This window comes from Lampetra planeri, chromosome 28, assembly GCF_965212315.1.
Source record: "Lampetra planeri chromosome 28, kcLamPlan1.2.h2, whole genome shotgun sequence".
Classification (NCBI taxonomy): Eukaryota; Metazoa; Chordata; class Hyperoartia; order Petromyzontiformes; family Petromyzontidae; genus Lampetra; species Lampetra planeri.
Genome location: NC_136134.1, coordinates 1,066,702 through 1,080,031, shown reverse-complemented (window position 1 = coordinate 1,080,031; position 13,330 = coordinate 1,066,702). Strand labels below are relative to the sequence as shown.

General features: G+C 46.2%; 1 protein-coding gene and 1 non-coding gene across 2 annotated transcripts in view; both read right to left on the bottom strand.

Annotated features, from left to right (window-relative positions):
* The window catches only part of LOC144728304 (eukaryotic translation initiation factor 4 gamma 1-like), a 135,377-nt gene that overhangs the window by 106,032 nt on the left and 16,015 nt on the right, over positions 1 to 13,330 (bottom strand). Inside the window, 1 exon segment of the mRNA XM_078607637.1 lies at positions 5,635 to 5,707. Coding sequence (XP_078463763.1) covers positions 5,635 to 5,707 — 73 coding nt within the window.
* On the bottom strand, positions 10,101 to 10,239 carry LOC144728487 (small nucleolar RNA SNORA84). Its single transcript, XR_013587526.1, has one exon. It is a non-coding gene; the product is annotated as a small nucleolar RNA SNORA84 (small nucleolar RNA).

Sequence of the window (13,330 nt, the reverse complement as noted above, 5' to 3'; positions counted from 1 at the left end):
CATGCAACTTCGTGAAAGCAATAAACATAAGAATGTAATGGCCGTTTGGCATAACGCAACACGACCGCCATAGCGACGCATGGCAGGAGCCAGCTGTGTCGCGACCCCCGCAGCGGGGCGCACACTCTAAGAAAATTAGATGTGGCACTCGCACTGGGAGGTCAAAAGCATGGGGGGGCCTTGAGAGAGGTGCAAGTGCAGTAGTTGAACTATTACTTAAAGGAGCAGATTCACAGGGAATGCCATACCGCTGCGGATCAATGTTGTTTTGGTAACAAAATTAAATGTCACCCAATTTGTTTTGTGAGCTGCGTCTCCCTTTAGGAGACTGGCTTGTCAGTGGGTTTTTTTAAAGTACAGTTAACTAATAACAGCACGCATGTGCATATGACGTGCAGTCTTAAACTGGGACAACTTTTAGCACATCTTGTGCTGGGAGTGTCAATAGCAATGGAACCCGTGGGGTGAGCTGAGCCTTGAAATTGAGGTCATGAACGCCACACACACACAACCTGAATTGTGCGTAAATATTAAATTAGCACCAAGTTGTAAATGACGGTGTCCCAGCCCTAATCCAAGAGAATCAAACTCTCTGCTGCAATAATTTATTGCTCAAAAAGGGTTAAGACAACCAGGTAAATGAGACACATCTCAGTGGTACTTTATAACTCAACGATTTTTAATTAGTTTTTTTATATTAAAGCTGTAGAAACCAGACTGTGTAATGTTTGCCCGATGGGCTACATCTGAGAACTTGTACATGGTTTTAAAAGGGGATAAACATAACTGAAGGTGCAAAACGATATTAATACATTTTTAAGCACAGGATTTAATACATTAAGCACATACACCTTGCACACTCAATCTGGTGAAACAACTGTCGTGTGTTAGTATTTTGCGCTTCGATGCTCACCTATTGTACTTTTTACATCAACTATTTTAATAGCAGGCCTCTCTCCTCCAAGTCTGCCATTAGGGAACACCATGGACGCGAAAACTCTCCGGCAAAAGAAGCAAATGAACGTTTAGTTTTCCATGCGACAGTATTTCACGCGATAAACTTTTTTTCATTTTTACGGTGTGGAATCATAATCACATTGCGCCTCCGCAAAGCTGTGCACCACATGCCTACACGCGTGTTAGCAAACACCCCTGCCGAGGCCTGAGCAAACGTGTATTTCACTGTCGATAGCTCAGACTTATACGGTGGGTGACACAAGCAAAGCTTGGAGAGGCAGACCATGAAACCGAGTGCGGCTCATCCACCATGCAAGCCTGCAACCAAGCGCCAGTTTCCATAGACTGGACACACCGAATTGCTTTCTCATCAAGCTTGGTCACATATTGAGGGGATTGTGTGCCCATTAAGGCCCTCTTTATGCAATAACAGCAGAGAATGCAATTTATTTAAAAACATTTTATTTTAACAGGTAAGCCCAATTGAGTTGCAAATCAGTTTAACACGTAGGCTTTCGCAACCAATATCATCCATAGTAGAGGTTTAATATCTGGTACAAAAGATATATTACCGAAGCTATCAACAGAAGGTGTACAGGATTGTGCTAAATGTTTTGTTGGGCAAACAGGGCGAATCATCAGCACAAGACAAAAAGAACATCAGAGAAATATTAAATTCTCCCAAATGCAACTGTCAGCAGTAGCAGAACACGCGTGCCAACATAGATACTCAATTGATTCTGATAATGTTGAAGTTCTGTGCAAAACTAGCTACTACTGGCCAAGCCTAATTAGAGAAGCTATCGAAATTGAAAGTAATCAAAATAACTTTAACCGTTCGGATAGCTACCGCCTTAGTGCTGCGTAGAAGCGAATCATCAAATAATACATTATTTAAATGCATGCCTACAAAGGGCAGCGTACTTCAATAGGGATTACCGTTGGCAGGGCTATTTTAATAAACACAATAGACAGGAAGGATAAGTTCAAAGAACTCGCATAATGCACATGCATAATGTACATTGCCTCGGTAATCCCCCCCTCCCCCACATTGTGCAATAGCGCAGAAAGGTGGTCAACACATCTACGCCTCTATATAAGGAACGAAACAGTAAGACTTCACAAATCTGGCTGTCGCCTGATGAAGCTAGTTGTAATTATTGGCGAAAGTCGTACCCAGTTTGTAAATGTTGTGTACTAGTAACGAATTGGCATGTTCTGTTTACGTGACAACCCTTACGAGTTTGGCTGTCGGGTGGCAGCGGCTTTTAAAGACACATTAATATATTTACGCAATCTAACCAAAAAAAACACTTATGGATGAGTTGCAAATAGCTTTTTTCACAAGCGAGTTGGCCACAGATGATAGCTCAACGAAGTGGATTATCACATGGAAATTTAAAGCAGCCAAAAACTCTTAAATGCACATCAATTCTAAGCGTGGAGGGAAAAAAACGGAGGACCCAGAGAAAAGTCCGTGCAACAATGGGGAGAAAATGCAAACTCAAAAAATACAGGAGTGAAGGGTTGGGATTGAACCCACGACCTCATGTATACCAGGCACTGGAGTTAATATCGCCACCGTGGCATCTCACTAAATAATTGTGATGACAAAGATAAAATTACATGTCGGTGGACGTGCCAAAAATCACATGCAGCTTTTGAGTATGGCAAATTAGAAACATACACTGAACCAGTAACTCGCAGCAGACTTTGCCCACTTTCGTTCAGCTTTCATTTCACTTCTCTAAAAAAGTAACCGAGAAACTGCGACAAAAAATATATCAATTTGATTCGGCACCCTGTAAAATCTCTAGTTACGTTCATAGGGCTAGGTTAAAACATGAGAGTCCTTCATTAAACCAGAAAAGTTCTCAAATCAGATACATTTTCTTTTACGATGGTGACTTAAATGTTTTTTTTTAACTGGGATTTTAAATTAAGCAAACTCAAAGTGGCTCACTCAATTATAACCCCAGAGTCCTGGAACGGGTGGCGATTGGCTGTAAAAAAACTCACTGGGGGCAGTGGCGGTAACAGAATTAACAACGTACAGGCGGTCCTCGACTTACGGCACCTTTTGCAGGAGGTAGGTCCAAGGACCGACCATATGTACAAACTGTACCATCGGTATCCGATGGCCATGTAGCAGCAGCAGCTGGAACCAGGGCAACGTTCTCTACAAACGCTCTCGATCGCGGGATCAAGTGACGCACGCACAAACGTCGATGACCGCGCGAGGCATGCACGGGACAGGACGCCTCTCGTGTCTAACCCGCTGCGCCAACCTCCCCCTCAGTCCTGAATGGTCTCATTTCATCGACACCATTTGCTTGGGGGGCCACATCCAACGCTGGCAGATACTAAAGTAGGCGACAACACTTTTCACTCCAGCCAACACAGTTCCTGTCGGCGAGCAAAGGATGCCATTCACGAAAATGTGATCGTTCCCACTCACGTCCCATCCAACCTTCAAATACAGAAACAACCCTGAGTGCAGTCATTGAACCATCAATAAAAGACGCCAAGCCGTTCAACGCCTTTTTATCACATCGATGCTTAATAGGCACATCAATTAATTTAGCTGCGGCCGTGTGCACGAACGAGCCCAACACTACATTTTCAAAACGCCGCACACACACGCAAGACTGTGACAATTGTATCGCCCGTTGGGACCAATAATATCCACCTGTCATCGGAGAGAGCGTGCGTCACAGCTGCAGAACACTTAGCCAGTTCTGCTTAGCTAGATATGAAACGCACTGGCTGCTTGTGCCAACCCCACTATAGTCAGTCATATGGCGGCAGGGCCAGTTTTTGGCCCAATCCCTTACACGCCTCCCCGCAATGGGAAAACAGCATGTCGAAGGCAACACGAGTGGGTGGCATGGCCCCCCACACGACCCACGGCAAGTGGTATCGCAGTCGCCGTCTTAGAAGGCGGGTGCAACAAGAAATCAATTGTGGAAGAGCGGTGGGGGGCCAACACACTGTCCACCAAGCTATTTAGAATATTGAATTAACACACATGCGTTTATTCAACATACAAAGACAGACTCCCCCAAATAGCAGACTTTCGGGGCTAGTTACTGTTAGCGAGCACGGCACATGAGGGTGTAGAAGGCAGCCAGCACCATGCCCGGCCGCCTTCGTCTCTCCAGTGACAATGTTTACACAGCACCAGGTACCCATTTGAAGTGGAGACGTTTGTGGTGCAGCGGGCTAACCACCGCGTCACCGCTCCTCATTTACAACAACCGCCATTCACCACTAAGTGGCGGTGACGTCACCATGACACTAGTGCCAGGATAAGTGCACTTTAAGGCCACGTGATGTGTCGAACACTCGCTGGCAGGTCACGACATAAACCCAGGTGCCATGGGTTGACTGACACACGCACACACACACAAATGCGAATTCCTTTGTTGTCGATGAGAACATGACGGGAAAGAAAGAATGAACAAAACCCACAGATGTGGTTTTGCATTTCAAGTTTGGTTCCCCAGTTCTCAGTGCTCACCTACACTACAAGTACCTTCAATTGTCTGTCAGTCTGTCGGTTGTTAGCTGGCAGGCCAGCTGTTCTCGTGACGGGGTGGGTTTTAATTTTAAAGCTACAGCTAACCCTGGTTCAATACTTAGTGTAGTGCATTTAGGGGAAAGCCCAAGGGTGCCATAACCTGGAGTTTCTGAATTATGCTTGCTAGCAGTGAATAAAAACACATTCTAACGGTGCCTTATTCTGGTTCGTGGACCCCCCCATTGACAAAACACAAGCACACTTTGGTCTGGTTTTCAGAAAATATATATGACGTGTGTAAATATATTATATATATGCACCACTCATGAATACTCGGTGAAGAAATTTAGTGGCCGTATGAACTCACCTTGTGCCACACCATCACTCGCACTAAAAGTTGTGTGCTGCCTAGCCGACTGGTGATCGCGTCTGCAAGCATCTGCAATGCCACGGCTTCCTACTAAAGATTGACCAAGCACCAGTCAGAGGATAATCTGCAGTGGCAAGTCCCTGACACGTTGTATATTTGGTTGTTGTTGGGAATTTAAAAAAGAAAAATAAATTACATAGTTCTTTTCGCATGTTTTACATTCGTCAATGTAACAACGTTTGAATCAACTGAACACAGCGGCAGTTTGAAGGTGTCATTAAATATAAACGCACCAAATCCAGTGATGTTTTTTGAGTGGTGAATTCACAAAATATCAACATTTCAAGACAATACCAAATTAAATGAACGAGGGTCAAGGTGTACTGGTCAATGAGTTAAGGTTGTGACAATTTAAGTGAGTGAGACAGAGTAGCCGTGATCTTGGTCACCCACCTGCTCATGCCCCGTGCCGGCATTCATAGTTGCTCACTAACAGCACTTGCCCCAACAGTCTGTTAAAGGCTATATGGGCGATCTTTGCCTTTGTGGTGTAGAAGGCACTCACCGAGTACTGTGGAACAGACTGTGTTTACAAGGGGTACTCGCCATGTACTGAATAGCTTGAATGCATGCGTAAAGAGGGTACTCTTACTGAATGCCGTGCAACAGCTTGGCTGTGTATCCAATGCATTCACTGTGCACCGTGCAAGAGCTTGGCTGTGTGTAGGGAGTGCATTCACAGAATACAGTGCAACAGCTTGACTGTGTGTGTGCAGGCGGTACTCACTGCGTACTGTGCTACAGATGTGCTGTAAATGCGGTCGTCTCTCGTCTGCGGGGAGGGTCCTCGTGGCAGCGACCTGCGGGGGTTTGCGCCGTCAAGGAAAACGTCGCTTGCCGCACTCGGCATCGCCTTTAGAGACACCCGCAGCGCCACGCAAAGCACCGCGGCCCACGCAGCACTAGCCCCATGCAGCACTAGCCCCACGCAGCACTAGCCCCACGCAGCACTAGCCCCACGCAGCACTAGCCCCACGCAGCACGCTCCCGCACGCAGCACGCTCCCCCACGCAGCACGCTCCCCCACGCAGCACGCTCCCCCACCCAGCACTAGCCCCACGCAGCACTAGCCCCACGCAGCACTAGCCCCACGCAGCACTAGCCCCACGCAGCACGCTCCCCACGCAGCACGCTCCCCCACGCAGCACTAGCCCCACGCAGCACTAGCCCCACGCAGCACTAGCCCCACGCAGCACACTCCCCGACGCAGCACTAGCCCCACGCAGCACTAGCCCCACGCAGCACTAGCCCCACGCAGCACGCTCCCCACGCAGAAATCATTGGAAGGACGTTATTAACCAGATAAAGCCCTAACTGGTTGTTCGATGTTTCCATCCTACCTGCCATTGTCAGCAGTTATTTCCGACTCTGAGTTACATTACCAATTTAAATGTCTTTACTTTAACAGGATAAATTTGTCACTAACAAAGCCAACGTTGCCCCCTTTCCCTCGATGTGGCGGTTTTATACCAGACTATAACTGGCTGTGATGTTGTTGTGTGTCTCTATGTGTGTCTCTCGGTTTGTGTGTGTCTCTGTGTGCATCTACCTGTATGTCTCCCTATGTCTCTTTGTGTGTATGTCTCTCTGTGTCACTGTGTGTGTCTCTCTCTCTGTGTGTCTCATGTTGCGTGCTCTATCCCCCTAGTGGCTGATAAACCGTCGTTGCACTCGACCCTCGATCATCTCTGCGCCTTTCCATCACCCTGTTCAGCGCTCCTCTCCTTCACCCTGTTCAGCGCTGCCTTTCCTTCGCCCTGTTCAGCGCTGCCTTTGCTTCACCCTGTTCAGCGCTCTATCCCCCTAGTGGTGGACATACTGTCACTACACATCGCCATGCTAATCTCTCACAATACAATTGCCACCTCAGCTCTTCGTGGAGGTGCATCAACCCCCCCCTTCCCCCCCATCTCGGTTCCCATCTTTGGATTTCCCACTCGTTTAGGCACAATCTCTAGCCCCCACCCTCTTGCCCGATGTGGCAACCCCCCCTCCCTCCGGCTCTATATAGAAGGACTTGTTTCAGCAGTCTGTTTCTCTCTCCCACCTGATGACGATTGCTTGTGTGGCGATCAAAACGTCGTGAATTTTTTATTATTATTTTTTCTACCTACGTGACTTTACCGAAAGAACCAAAGAGTAGACTTTTATAACAGCAACACGACGTTCCGAGTTGAAGCTGTCCAATGTACTTTGCTTAAGGGAATCATTTTCATGCTTCCACAATGCTTTAATGCTGCCATGTCGGCTTCTTGTAAACTACTAAGTCGGTGTATTTTCTGTATGGAAACACGAGAGGGAGTAAACAGCCACGTGTTTCACCACAAGTTGACCCTAAAGCTGAATGCAGACTTGGCATTACGCAAGCTGTGTGCTTGGGGACATCTGTAGGCAGTTACAACAATGACTCAAACTTCCCTTTATTTCAACACATCTTGATGCTGACAAGCAAACATAGAAAAAGCAGAGCCGATCACCGTAGGATCCGCTTCTAATGATACACAGACATCCCTGTTGTATGTATATTGAACTTAGTTTGCAGCATACGTAGCCAACCGTGCTGATCGGACGTGTGGAGCACGGACAACTAATCACAAAGAGCAGAATACCGCACAAGTGATAATCTAAACCTCCCTGGAAAAAGTTGATATGGATCTCAACACCCTCTCACTTGGCTAGAAAATAATTGTTAACGCAACAATGTTTTTTTTTACGGTGGCCATGAAAATGTAATTCGTCAACAGTCCCCGAAATACGAACGTCCAACTGCCGATCATTGCGCACTTACGAACGAACCGCCCATAAGATATTATTTGTAACCATCCGACTTGCGAACGTTCGCTCGTACTTACGAACCGAAAACCGCGAAACAATTTTGTTCGGCGGAGCGATCCTCCACCAGAATCCTGCGTGATGCACAACGGCAGTGAACTGTTCAACTAAAGGCAAGTGAAAATTAAATGTATTTTCTTTTGATGTTACTTTGTTTCATTTGCTACACAATATGTATTACAGGATATGAAAATGTACACTTTCTTCCTATGTATGAGTTTAACAATGTTTCCCTTTGATGTTGAACCACAACACATTTTGTGACAATGACCGTATGCACGATTAAATAGAGTTCCGAGATACGAACAAATCGACGGGTTGAGGTCTGCCCGTATATCTAATTACTCCCTTCCAAGATGGGAATTTAGGGCTAAAGACGACACAGGATTTATTGCTGGGGAAAAGAACATGGGAAGAGAAGTGGAGAAATATTTTCCCAGCTGGGTAAACACAGCACTGTGTACACCTGCCTAGGCGGCCACCACACCACACTAAAAGACAAGAGAGCTTCACACACCCGACCCCAGGCCAGTGAGAAGGGCGGCTATCTGTCCATCTGCACGAATCAACCAGTATTTTCCAACCAGCAAAGTTGGAGGCCAGAAAAGGGTAACAATGTTGTTGTCCGGAGAAAAACGTGAAAAATTGGACCAGACCCAGGATGAGACACGCAGACAGGAAGCCAAAACATTAACTTGGTCAGACTTTCACATTCCATAGGAGGCTTTAGGTTTTTACGATTAAATGTTTAGATATGGTCTGTATTTAAGTCGATCAAAAGTTCATCACCTTCAATGTATTTGAATCCAGGATGGATTAACAACACCCATGCCACAATTGCCAATGAGACTTTCCACGGGAGTGGTGACACGACTTTGCTTGCTGCGGTAGGGCATTTGCCGACTGTTGCAGAGGTTCCTGGTTCAAATCTGGTGGACGCCCCTCGATTATTACCGCGGGATGTAATAAACGTAACAAGCAGTCTGCTTCACAGTGGATGTTAAAGTTCCCCCAATGGCATTCACAAGAGTAGGCCCATCGTGTGCCGGGCGTCAGGGTCCAAATTCGCCAAATTCGAAAATTACACCGCAATTTATTCAATTGGGATTATAGAGCAATCATTGACCTCTACTGGCAGACTGATGCCCATGTGGGCCAGGTGCCGAGTCACCATGCGCTGCACAGGGACAGCCGCCACTGGGGGTGCCCTTTAAAATGTGTTGAGACGCGATTTAAAGCACGTGTAGGGCGCGAAATAAAAAACAACTATACATTGTCTTTTGAATTCGCATCTAGAAGGGTTGGGGAAAGTGCTCCGCGAGAGAAAACAACGCTTGCACTCACGGAATCACCCACACATACCTTCCCCGGAGCATTTCACTCAAAGAACTCCATCTAAAAAACGTAGCCTAAAAGAACAATTAAAAGTAGACTCTTGGTATACGAAGGTCAACATACACATCTTCAGGCAGGCCAAAACCATGTCGACTCCATTCCTCACACAGATTAGCGGTGGTAGTGTTTGGCACAAACTCGGGCCATTAAGAGTTTGATTCCCAGGCCAAGGTTAACAGTGGCGAGCGATATCAGAGCACACAGAATTCCACACGACATGAGTATTGTAAAGAGTTTGCTGCAAAACCGCCGTGCTAAAGCGTGCAGCGCAACACGAAGCAAGGACGGGTGGCGTGCGGAACTCCCTCCCCCCCAGCCCAGACACGAGGCAATGCCACCACACCGCCGCCACCGGGGGAAAAACAGCAGCGGGAAAAACAGCAGCGCTCACACACCCTAAAAATAGCGCCTCCACGTGAAAAAGCTAAGCCAAAGCAACGTGCAGTGGGGAGCCCTATTTTTAACCTTCCTACTTAGACAGGGGCTGGTGGCGGGGGGAGGGGATAACTGCACACATACAGAAGCATTTAGTGGCCCTCTTGCTGCCTCGTGTCACCTTCTGCCGTGACGCATGACTCATCAAAGGGCCCGGGGCTTTCGTGGTTCGCGAGGCTACAGCTTGTTCAGCGACAGTCCTATAGAGTGCAGGCCCCTGGAATAGTCATGTATAACGTTTCCACCTGTCCACCGCTGATTCGGGGCCACTTACAAACAAGCTGCCTCAAAGTCCAATTAAGAAGGAAACCCTCTTTGCTTCCAATTGCCCACTCCGTGCAAGGCATAATATTTGCTTGAACCAATATTGAATATGCTTAATGGGCACAATGAGCCGAGCCGAACGTTCAGAATGCCATATTCCCATGTGGATAACAATAGTACACAACAGTTTTTTTAATGGGGCTACATGTTTCTAAAACATAATTTTTTTAAACCATTCCCCGATTTTGCGCATCAGTCTGTGAAACCGTGTGTATCTGGGACCGGGCTGTGAAGTCTGTACCGTTGCAACAAACGCCACGCTTATGCCCCAGAATGTTACTCTGTGCCATTGTTAAAATAAACCGTAAGTCTCCACACAGGCAGCGGAGCCCGGCAACCACAAGGCACATCATACCCCCCCCTCCCTGCACGAAGTGCCTTATCACGTGGAAATGTATTGTAGCCAAATGCTCTAAACGCAAGTTTTTAAATGGGGAGAGAGAAACCGGAGGACCCGGAGAATTCCCATCAGCCCTTGTTGGCTTCTCCCCACGCGAGGTAGAGGAGAGAGAGCTGTAACACCCGGAGTTGGCATTGACTTTTAAAAGACACGACCAGGCTCGATTAAATTTATTTCAACCATCGCCCCGCCGTCAGTGTGCACTACAGAATATGAGGGCATTGGTTCGAACACAAATGTTGTTTCTGGAACTTTTAGAACTCAGAATCTTTATTCAGACTGGAGAAATCCGATGAGCTATTAAGCTCTTTTTTAAAAATATGACCAGTAAGGGGGGGGGGACTTGCCAGAAAGTTACAGCAAATACAAAAATAAACCGATAGGAGTGCTAAGTCTAGGAAAGGTAAGCGAATCACTAAAATACATTAATAAACTTGACCCAAGCTATTTTTATTTTACCAGGTAAAGCCCACTGAGCTATTAGTTATTTTTCAGAAGCAGCCTGGCCACCACTGGTAGCTCAAGTGGTTAATCACGTGGTAATTTCTAGCAGCCAAATGATCTTGGCGGGAGCTAGCAAGGGACTAGGAAGAGGGGTGGACAACTTGAATGTCTTTGGGGTCTGCATGCCGCCCGAGGGACCGAGGTCGTTCACCCAAACCCGAGACGCAACAGGCGGGGCAGTTATCAGTCACCGGCAGTTCCATGGAGATTAAGTTGATTACTCAAAGAGTCGTTACAAGCGTGGTTGCACACCACTTTTGCTTTGCTCGTACTTCTCGCGCCCCACTTTAGTATCACTTATAAAGTTATACTAACATTCCTGCAGTTAATTTCCTTCGCATGATATAGTCCACCCGTAAAAAACTCTTCACATGGTGATATTTCTCCATTTGTTTGACTTTGTTAATGAATCACATTATTTTGGGAAATGGCTGCTGTGATTAACTCTGATTAAGGCGTATCACCTAATAACATGCACTTTACTCATGTTACTTGATGTGGGGAAGAACTACACCCCGAGGCACCCTAAAGAAACCTTTCCTAAACCAATTTTGCTCATGTGGTTTCTTGGCCTCGATATGGTCCATATTCTGTTCCCACTGATCTTCAGGAACACAAGGTATAACCAAGAGCAGTTGTTGAGAGAATTGGATCAAATGAAACAATTAAGTGGACGAGGGCAGCCTGCAGTTTTGGAAAACAGAACTTAATAAACATACCACAGCCTTTCCACACACAAACTCTGAGCGCCGCCCTTCCAAAACAAATCCATCACGGAAGCAGTTGTGTGGACTGGCCCCTTGAGGTCAGTGCCTGGTCAAAATTACCTTCGGCGCAAGGCCCCTTTTATACCTGCAATGCAGGCAGTTCCGCGACACGGCTTTGGCCACAACTTGCGGTCTTCAGGCTAGCGGAGCCACATCTCCCCACAATATTCCAATGACTTCTAAATCGTCGTTTATCGTGCCTCCGAAAATCTTTCTTGGCGTCTCCCTCTCTGCAGTGTTCCTTTCAGTACATTTCCACTCATTGCCTGCCTTGCAACGCGATTCTCGTCCATACGATTCAGATTACCTGACCATCTCAATTGCCTCTGTCTGTTGTTATGCTCCATCTTACACGAGGCAATGAGAAATTAGAAAATGATAAAAGGAGCCCGTGCAGGAATGGCTTTGCATGACCACGACAGAAGTGAGCACATCCCGATGGTATCACGTTAGTGACACGGGGACAGCAGCTGTCAAGGTGGGGGGGGGGGGCTGCCACAATGCAGCATGGGACCTGTGACTCCACAAGTCTCCAAGGGACTGTGGCAGTGCTCGGCTCACCATTTGTGAGACGAAACATCTGCTTTATTGCTTTTCTTTGACAACAATTGTTCAAAGTAAGCACACCCATTGGTGGAGAAAATACAGCAGGTTCCTCCTTGCCAACACGATTCAGCAAAAACTGAACTTCGAAAGCAATGAACAATCGGTACAGATTTAAGGTGCAAAGTGTTCTTTGCAAATTTTAAGTACATGGAGGGCTCAAATCGCTTGTTACCACTTCGCCGGATATCCTTGTCCACGTGCCCATTCAAGCAAAGGGGTGACCCAAGCGGTCCGCAATGCTCTGCAAACAGACCGCTCCTTGGTAAGATGTATTTATTCAGGAGACTGGATTTCTGGACGTGACACAGGCAGACTGTTTCAAAGACGACAAGACTTTGTGTAGCAACTGCACAACTCTCATAGCATTTACTACACTATGCTACACCAGGATATGAAAATGTAATCTGAATTTCCTTTGACCTTGTAAAATCCAAGTATTTATTGAATCTACATCATGGGACCTCCTTTGTCAGTACCAAAATATGATAATAGGTTTTCCCCTTCTTTCCGGCAAGAAAACAGGTGTTAAGATGTTAAAACACCAAACTGAAACCTTTTACAAGGAATCATGTCTGCATTAACCACAATACTTGTCAGAATGCAAACAAAAAACGTACTCTAATAATATATGCATTGTCTTTGTTGCCAGAAAAAAGGGGAAAACCTATTCTCATATTTATTGAATGTGTTGTACCTATCAACAAGAACATTTCGGTATTTCATTAAAAAAACCCAAGCGAGGATGTATTTTTAACACTGGCTCTTCTGTTTATTGACCTGGAATTTAATATTGAAGAGGCGGTCTTTGAAATTATCGTTTTAAATTCACAAACCAGGCATGAAATATACTTGCCTGAAATCACACGAGGATACGTGTGGGGATCCTATTCAAATCGGGGCCTCAATGTTACACTAAACCCACTACAAATCAACAGCAATAAACCACCAGATCTACCATGACAAGAGACAGACAACTTGTTGCAGCAGTCTCTGAATAAATATTGGAGCAAAGGACATCCAGTAATAAAATGTCCCATCAAGCAGGGCCTTTGATAATACCTCAGAGCCAATGTCTACCCTACGGGAAACAAACATATATCAGTGTCTTTTTAGTGACAACAAGTCTTTACTTTGCATTTGTGCTTATAGCACAGCCGATT